We start from the raw sequence: 9,496 nt of genomic DNA on the forward strand, positions 1-9,496 counted from the left end.
CTCTCCTCGCAGCTCTTGCCAGATCAGTTCTGGGAGCCACTTAGTAGCATGTCTTTGCACCTTTTCCAGTTTGTTGATGTGCTTCTTAAGATATGGGCACCACACAACCGCTGCATATTCTAGCTTTGGCCTAACAAAAGTCGTGAACAATTTCTTTAGTATATCACCATCCATGTATTTAAAAGCAATTCTGAAGTTAGAAAGCGTGGCATAGGCTCCTCACACAATATTCTTTATATGGTCCTCAGGTGATAGTTTTCTATCTAGAACCACCCCGGTGGTTCGAAGGGAGCCGGTCGGCTGAGCGGACAGCACGCTGGACTTGTGATCCTGTGGTCCCGGGTTCGATCCCGGGCGCCGGCGAGAAACAATGGGCAGAGTTTCTTTTACCCCATGCCCCTGTTACCTAGCAGTAAAATAGATACCTGGGTGTTAGTCAGCTGTCACGGGCTGCTTCCTGGGGGTGGAGGCCTGGTCGAGGATCGGGCCGCGGGGACACTAAAAATAAGCCCCAAAATCATCTCAAGATAACCTCAAGATAACCCCTAGATCTCTTTCTTTATCAGAATTCTTTAAAGATTTCTCACATAATATATAGGTTGTGTGGGGTCTATGTTCTCCTATTCCACATTCCATAACATGGTATTTATTAACATTAAATTCCATTTGCCAAGTGGTGCTCCATATACTTTTGTCCAGGTCATCTTGAAGGGCATGACAATCATCTAAGTTTCTTATCCTTCCTATTATCTTAGCATCATCAGCAAACATGTTCATATAATTCTGTATACCAACTGGTAGATCATTTATGTAGACAATAAATATCACTGGCGCAAGAACTGAACTCTGTGGTACTCCACTTGTGACATTTCTCCAGTCCGATACATTGCCTCTGATCACTGCCCTCATTTTTCTATCAGTCAGAAAATTTTTCATCCATGTTAGATGCTTACCTGTCACCCCTCCAATATTTTCCAGTTTCCAGAACAACCTCATATGTGGAACTCTGTCGAAAGCCTTTTTTAGGTCCAGATAGATGCAGTCAACCCAACCATCTCTTTCCTGTAATATCTCTGTTGCTCGATTATAGAAACTGAGTAAATTCGATACACAGGATCTTCCAGATCGGAAACCATACTGTCTGTCTGATATTATATCATTTCTCTCCAGGTGTTCTACCCATATAGTTTTAATTATTTTTTCCAATATTTTGACTATTACACTTGTCAATGATACAGGTTTATAATTAAGGGGGGTCTTCCCTGCTTCCACTTTTGTAGATTGGAACTATGTTAGCCTTTTTCCACACATCAGCTACAACTCTATAAACAGGGATGCCTGAAAAATCAGTTGAAGTGGAATGCTGAGCTCAGGTGCACATTCTCTCAGAACCCATGGCATGGTGTGGCGACGGAGGCATTCAAGTCAACTCTCCTTGCCGAAGCCTCTGGGTCTGATCAGTGGACCCCCTTCTGTTCGACTTTCTCGGCTGTGTCGGGTTTTTCTTTAGGGGCCAGTGCTTTTGGGGATGACTCGGCCCTGGGTCCCGAGGAGGGGGATCTTGGGGCTGGGGAGCGACTAACTTGGGGGCCTTGGGCCCCGCTGGACCCCGCCTGGGTTTTTCTACCCTCGGAGTGGGATGTATTGTTACAAGGAGTGGTTTTCTCTTTTCCCCCCTCTGCGTACAAGTTGGATTTGGCGTCTGCCCCTCCCTGGGTTCTGTTCCGTGTTCCCTCGGGTGTGTCGGTTCCGTCTTTCTGGGGATTTTCAGCTTCCCGCATCGAACTGTCTGCGGTGCGGGCAGCCCTGGCATCTTACCTCCTGCGTGACCTGGATTACGCCTCGGTGATGGATCTGTCATCTTTCAGGTTTGGGAATTTGTTCTCTTTCTAGGTCCGTTACAAGGTTCTGGAGTCATCCTGGCTGGTGGACTGTCCTATTTTTGCTTTGGAGGATTGGCATTCTTTCTCTCGTTCCCACACGTTTGAGTGGTGCGAGGTCTCGACGGTAGTTCTGGTTTTCCTGGGGAGCGACCTTGAGCACCTCAATGAATGCTTGCTTGCTCCTGCCCTTTCCCGAGATGTTGGCGTTCTGAAGCCAACGCCTGTTGGCGTTGTGTTGGCAGGTGGTGCGTGCCTCCTCCTTGGATTTGGCATGGGCCCTGGCTCTTAGGATGTCTTCGCCTTTTTGTCCTTTGCTTTTTGCTCCTTCGGCCATGGCGTAGTATATTCAGGCTTCTTTGGCCAGTTGCCGTCTTATGTCGGACTTGTTGGTTTCCCGGGGGTCCCGATGGGGGCCTTCCCGGAGAGGTCGTGTCAGGGCTCAGAGTTCCACTCGTTGTGGTAGGCCACTGGTGCCAGTTTCAGGTTCGGCTCTGCCTTCGGACCTGCCTTCGTCTGGTTGGCGCGGTGCTCACTCTGTGCGAGGTTCTGTGTCTCGTAAGGGGCATCAGCCCTTTCACGGTTTGCCCCATTGACGGGGCGATGGTGGGGAGGCTTGCGCTGTTTGCTCACGCCTGGTCCCATGATTTGTGAGGGTTTCGGGTCGTTTCCTTCTGCCTGTTGGGTGGCCCCACCAGCCTTGAACCCCCCGAAGGAGGGGTTCAAGGCTGGCGGTGCAGGCCTCCTCTCCTGCGCTCCATCGAGTCGTCTTGGAGTGGGTTCGCTTGGGTGTAGTCGAAACGACATCGTCCTTCAGATGGGTTCCCCTCTGTTCCAGTGTCAAAACGGGACTGTGTGGACCTTGAGGTTCATTCTGGACTTGTCCCATCTGAATACCTGGATTCATTGCCCCTCCTTTCGAATGACTACACTGTCTCAAATTGACCTACCTCGACAACTGGCTGGTTTGGGCTCCCAGTTAGTCCAGTTGTCTACTAGTCAGGGATTTGGTGCTTTCCCAGCTCGCTGGGTTCGGGTTCTTGGTGAACTGGAGGAAGTCCCATCTGGTTCCCTCCCAGGTTCAGTCGTAGCAGGGTCTTGCGTGGGACTCTTGGACCTCTTCCTTATCTCTTCCTCTTGCGACGCTGTTACAGCTGCGGTCCCGCCTCCAGCTATTTTTGGAGGACACCCAGGTCACACGTCGGTTGTTCGAGCAGCTGTGCGGGAGCCTGAACTTCACTGTGCTGGTCTACCCATCGGGTCGGATCTGGCTTCGGCAGATGTTCTGGTTTCTACGGGGTCGTCCTTTCAGCAGCTCTCGCGATCGATGGGTTTGGATCCCGGGAGCCTTGTGTCGGCTGCTGCGTCGCCGGCTTCCTCTGCAGGTTTTTCGGGGTTCTGTGCCGTGGCACCTCCCTGAGCCCCTTCTAAATGTGTTCACGGATGCCTTGTCTCTTGGCTGGGGTTTTGTGACAAGTGCTCACCAGGCCAGCCAGGGTTGGTGGGGTCCGTCCTTCTGTCGAGCTCACAGCACGGCGCAGGAGTTTGCGGCAGTGTGGCATTCGCTTCAGAGGATTCGGGTCGCTCGAGGAATAACGATCCGGCTCCATTCAGACTGCTCCCCGGTGGTTCATTGCTTGAACCGTGGGGGTTCAATGCGGTCCTTGGTTCTTTGGGGCTGGTCGCTTCGGGTGACTCGTCTACTGAGTTCTCGGGGTTTGGCTCTCCTGGCGGTTCATGTTCAAGGGGTGTCAAACGTCCTGGCGGATGGCCTGTCTCGGTTCATTCCCCTTTCCACGGAATGGACAGTTGAAGCCGACTCGTTAAGTTGGCTCTGCCAGACGCACGGGTGCCCGGAGGTGGACTTCTTCACATCGGCGTGGTCAAGGCGCCTTCCAGTTTATGTGACGCCCTTCCCAGACTGCGAAGCCGTTGAAGTCGATGCCTTTCGGCTGGACTGGTCGAGGTGGAGTTACCTGTACCTCTTCCTACCAGGTTCGGTTGTTGCTCCGGATCCTGGCTCGGTTGGGGACTTACCAGGGGAGAGTAGTCCTGTTAGCTCCTTGGTGGCCGGCCCAGTCCTGGTTTCAGGAGCTTTTGGCTTGATGTCCGAACCCGAGGGGTCTTCCCGCGGCTCCGCCTCTTTCAGCAGATCAGTCCGGTCCGGTATGTGGCTGGTTCGATCTTCTCCTCCACTCTTTGCATCTGTTCTTTTTGATGCGGGTGTATCACCACTTGTATGGTGATCAGGTGGCTTCTTTGATGGTGTCCCATCTGCGAGTTTAGTCTAGGTGGCAGTATGAAATTTCCTGGCAGTCGTTTCGGCATTTTTTGTCTCTACGTAGGTTGTCTTCGATTTTTAATTGGGTTGTTTTGTCCTTTCTCTCTTGGTTGTTTCAGGACCGTCATCTTGTGCCAAATACTGTCGCCTCGTTTTGTGCGGCGCTGGCGGAGCCGCTCCGGCTTACGTTCGAGGTGGATGTCACATATGCCCTGTTCCGTACGCTTTCTCGTGTTTTATTTCACCTCCAGCCTGCTCATGCGTCGCCTAAGCCGTCCTGGTCCTTGATCAGGGTGCCCTCTTATCATCTCCTCAGTTTGTGGTAGCCCCTTCGGTTCAGGTTTCTGCTCTTTGGTACTGGTGGTAGGTTTGTACATTTGCAGCCTTTCTCTGTCCTTCTGGTGACGGTTGAGACAGCTGCTATCCGGAAGGGTCTTTGAGTTATTGATGCTTGATTGGTTCGGCCGGGGGTGCGTCCTGTGTTGGCCGGTTGCGCTTTTTTTTGCCGTTACCTGTGTACCGTGTCTGGGGATGCGCTTTGGGTTGATCCGGTTCCCCTCGTTCCCTGTTTCAGGGCTCGGGTCTCCCTGGTCGTCCACAGAGTTAAAGTCTTCCAGCCTGCGGTCTATCCTTGCACCCGTGCTGTTCGGACATTTGCAGCTTTCGCTGCTGTGTTGGTTACGTCTAAGGCTCATTCCGGGCACAAGGATTTGATGGTTGCACAGGTTCCTGGCTGCCCATTCTTTATGAGCGTGTCTGCTCCTGTGCATTCTTGTTGCCTTGGGTCGCAGGTTGCAACCTGTTGTCTCGGCTTCGTGTTGCGGAGTTTGTGGCGGCCGCCTCCCGGGTCAGCCCTTTCTTTTTCTTCTCCTTGGGTATGTAGCTCCAAGGAGCCGAAGGGGCTCCCCACAGAAAACCAGCGTTGAATGTAATGAAACGCCATTTTCTGGGTGAGCCCCGGAGGCTCCCTGGCAACCCTCCCTCCCACCGGTCGGCATTTTTTTCACGTTGGTTGAAGCTAAGCTTCCAAACTGATGCTAGGCAGCCGGCGCGGTGAGGTCCAGGGCTCCCCCCTCCCCTTCTCGGGGCGGGGAGGGCTGCGCTGACGATCAGCGCGGCAGTAAAGTGTGATGTTTGCTTGTTTCCTTGGGATTGTAGGGAGTTTCTACCTCTGTTCGTTTTTTTGTTTTAGTTTTTTACCATGTGGGGTTTGTTTTGTTATGCCTACCTTTCTGGGTGCCTGACCCCGGTCAATGGCAGATAAGGAAAACCCCAACCACAAAGGGGTTTTCCAGGGCCATTGCTCCCTGAAACCTCTCTGAAGGGGCCAGGTTCTGGTGCTGGTCCCTGGTAGGTCTGAACTCCTTAGCTAATGTCCTGGTCTAATATAACATACATTAGGCCGATAAACTCCAGGGAGCCTCCGGGGCTCATCCAGAAAATAGAGTTTCATTACATTCAACACTTGTTTTTTTTTGGGGGGGGGGGGGCAGGGGAAGCATGTTAATTTTAATTTTTAGTATTTAATTTTAATTTTAATGATGGCTGCATGTTAAGGGTTAATAAGAATAGGAAATGTTGTGTATTGAATGATCATCTCTGCAGGTCATCCAACGTGCCTCCAATTTACGTCTAATATGATGAAGAGTGTTGTGAAGTACCGGTGGCAGTGCATCGAGTGTAAGACGTGCACTCTTTGTGGCACATCAGAGAATGATGTAAGTACAGTACTTACATTTTGGTTTATCACCGCTTCTGCATTAATGAAAGGTGATCATACTTAAGCTCCTTTCAAATAAACTTGAACATTTATTGGGAAATTTGGATTCAAATTCATGGGAATGTTAGATCATAAATTTATGGTAAGATTTTGTAGCATATACCTAAAATGTTGCAATGGAAATTAAATTGGAAATGGAGAACAGTAATTCTACATCATTGTTCCTACTTTTTGTTCATGCCCAACACCATTATAACAACACTTGTTACATTGCATTGTAATATTATAATACTGCATGATAATGCCAGTGCTATATATTTGACATTCTTATGCAGTACTGTTCTACACTACATTTTATAAACATTATTTTGTGAAGATTTCTATTACGTGGGTCAAAATGTAGCTAAAGAAAGATATTACTTGATGGCTTCCCCATAGCTAAGCTGTTTTAGTTATTTGTCGTCCTTGCTATGAGGCAGTGATAATTTTTTAGCCTCTACCAAGCTGCCTGTTGGGTTGACATGATCTATGACCCCGAGTCCAGTGGGGTTTACTCTTCCCATGTGGCTCTTCTCTCTGACCCTCCTGATAAACTTTATAAGCATCACGCAGCTACCACTTTACAGGTTCGGTTTGCCCACCTTCAACGGTTGTGTACCCAGTTGGTTGCAATGGAGTTGGTCTGTATTGTTTTCAGGGACTGAATTGGCGGTGTTGGTGATTCCATCTTGGTTCCATCTGTGCCTCCTCTTCCTTCCCTCCAGCTTCTGTTTTATTTCCCCTCCCTGCTTATGCTTCTGGAATGGCTGTGAGTTTTAGAGTTAGGGCAGGGTTTAGCTCGGAGTGTGGCTCAGCATTCTCCAGGAGTGGCTCCTTTCATTTCAGGCACTGAAGCAGTTGGCCTGCTTTGTCTTGCCAAGGTTTTGGGGTTTTCTTCCCTCCAGCCAACCCCTTTTCCCAATGCTTCTCCTTAGGACTCCACTTTATTCCGGGTGGTGGCCCTGGACTTTGGCTCTGCCCCAGAGTGTTCGAGTTTGGTTTCTGCGGCTTGGGGTAAGTTGGTTATGGACCTTGGGTTCTCTTGGACCCCACTTGGACCTTCATCCTATCTGATTAGGGTCTTTTGCTTTAGGAGAGAGGGGTTTTCATATCTCCCTCTTTGTACAAGTTTGATACAAGTTGGGGGGCTGGCTCCTCCCCTCCCCTTAAAGAGGGGGTGGAGGGGCTAACTAGCTGGGGGCTAGTTTCACTTACATTTGCTTGTTTCTTTTCTTCTTGGGGGAGTTCTTTTGACATTTTTGGGGATTCGATCTTGTTTCCTGTTTTGTGTTTGTAGTTCTAGGCCTACCGGGGACCACGAGCCAGAACCTGGCCCCCTCAGAGAGGCATGAGGAGCAATGGCCAATAGAAATGCACATGGGATTTTGAGCATTCTATGTCTGCCATCGACCGGCCCAGGCACTCGGAAGGGTAAGTGCCTCAAGACAAACCCCTATTCTGGTTAAAATGACTAATACAATAAAAAGACAAATGAATGGACAGAATTCCCCAAATGAAAACGAGCAAATGAGCATGATGTCACACGTGCCGTGCTGCATGTCTGCGCAGCTGCCCTCCTCCCTGGGAGGGGGAAGGGGGGAGCTCCAGACCGACCACGCCAATGATCCACCCTCCAGTTCTCGGCTGATGTGATTGTGGCATGGTCGTGTGGCTTCAGCTCCAGATTCTTTTGTGTTGTGCTGTGCCTTGGGTTCAGTATTGCTCTTACGGTGGCGTGCGAGCTGGGAGTAATATTCACGGGTACTCGGGCTGTATGTGGTTAGGGTTCCCTTCCCTGAGTGCCCTGTAAGTACCGTCCTAGGGGCTTGAGGTTATCTCCCCCAAGTCACCTTGGGGTCTACCTCTGTTGGTATTTTGCTACTTTGTGATTGACCGCTCCGAGTGTGTTGGCGGGTTTTTCCTCCCTTGTTTACCTTGGAGTAAGTGGTACTTTTTGCACTGGTGAGGCGCTGGGTACTGCTCAGCTAGTTTTCACCTATTACAGCGGCCGGCTCTGTTCCTCCTGGGTACGTTGCCTTCTTGCGGGGTTTTTCTTTCTTTTTTTTCTGCCTGGTGGGAGGTCTGCCTTGTTTCAATTGCCCCCAGTTATATAAGGGTCACCTCCGGTGTTCGGTGGTACCCCCTGCTTGGCCCCCATGAGTGGACACATCCCAGACGTTCAGTTTTAGAAGTTTGTTGGTAGACTTGGGTGCCGGTTAGCAGTACCCTGCCTGGGCTTCCTCTTAGCGATACCAGTCTAGGGGGCCCTGGGAAACCTCGTGGGGGGTGCATGGGGTCCAATGGATGCAACCCCTGGGTCTCCTTGTGCGAGTTTGAGGGTTGCTCTGTCCCCTTGTCTCAGGGCGACGCTCATTGTTTTTGCCTCCATCATGCTACCTGTTGGATCGGTGACACCTTTTACCCTGAGTCCTGCGAGCATTGTTGCTTGTGACTCAGTTCACCCAATCAACTGATGACATTTGGGTGCAGGTGGCTCAGGCATTGCATGCTAGGTAAAGGTTGCTACAACGTGCTAGGTTGGTTGCTTCCCAGGAAGACCCGAGGCTGCCCCGCTTTGTTTATAGAGAACCGGACTTGGGGGGTGTTGGTCGCTTCGGCCTTGGTTTAATTCGCACCCCCTGATTCTTTCCCTGCTGTGGTTCATTCTGTCCCCCCCCCCCCTCCCCTTTCCTTCTGGCTCCTAAGCGTCTGACGACTTCGGAGTTGGGGCGAGGTTTAGAGGTTTCTGAGACTCGGGCGGTTTCGGGGCTTGCAACGGAGGAATTCAAGTTCATTCCTCCAGCCATGGCTTCGGAGTCTGACCAGTGGGCCCCTTCTCTTCCTGCTTTTCCAGCCGCCCCGGCTTTTTCTTGTGAGGCCGGGGTTTTGGAGGATGACTCGCCGCCAGGGCCTGATGTGGAGGTAACCGGGGTTGGGGAGGAGCTGACTTGGGAGCCTTGGGGCCCCATTAGACCCCACCTGGGTTTTCCAACTCTCAGAGCGGGGATTTCAGTTACAAGGAGTGGGGATTTTCTTTTCCCCCCTCTGCATACGATTTGGATTTGAGTTTGGCTCCTCCCTGGGTTTGGTTTCGTATCCCTGGGGGTGCATCGGTTCTATCCTTCCGGAGGTTTTCGGCTTCCCATATCTCGCCTTCAGAGGTGCGGGCTGCCGTTGCGGCTTACCTCCTGTGCAACCTGGATTATGTCTCAATAATAGATCCGTCTTCCTTCAGGTTTGGGTCGTCGTCTCCATACTTTGTTCTTTATGAGATTTCGGAGTCATTTTGGCTTGTGGACTGCCCGTTTTTGCTGTTGAATGCTTGTAGTGCTTTCTGCGTACCCGCACGCTTGAGTGGTGCGAGACATTGACTGTGGTCCAGGTTTACCTGGGGGACGAATTTCAGCACCTTAATGCTTACTTATTCGCCCCTGCCCTTCTGCAGGATATGGGCATGATTCGCATGCAGGTTCCCTCCCTGTCATCCCGCTTGTTGCTTTTTGGCTTTGCCCTTCTGTTTCTTTTTCCTCCTGGAGCTGTCTTCGGATAAAGACTGTGTATATATACACACAACTA

At 50.9% G+C, this 9,496-nt stretch overlaps 1 protein-coding gene across 2 annotated transcripts in view; it reads left to right on the forward strand.

Moving 5' to 3' along the window:
* Positions 1 to 9,496, forward strand: part of LOC138353378 (zinc finger protein ubi-d4-like) — a 36,635-nt gene that overhangs the window by 9,305 nt on the left and 17,834 nt on the right. For both annotated transcript variants that reach the window (XR_011223162.1, XM_069306404.1), the window contains exon 2: positions 5,767 to 5,879. Coding sequence is in view for 1 of the 2 variants with exons in the window: in XM_069306404.1 (XP_069162505.1) it covers positions 5,767 to 5,879 (113 nt within the window). In the remaining variant the exon portion in view is untranslated. The remainder of the gene's footprint in view (positions 1 to 5,766; positions 5,880 to 9,496) is intronic.

This window comes from Procambarus clarkii, chromosome 1 (assembly GCF_040958095.1).
Source record: "Procambarus clarkii isolate CNS0578487 chromosome 1, FALCON_Pclarkii_2.0, whole genome shotgun sequence".
In the NCBI taxonomy this organism is placed as follows: Eukaryota; Metazoa; Arthropoda; class Malacostraca; order Decapoda; family Cambaridae; genus Procambarus; species Procambarus clarkii.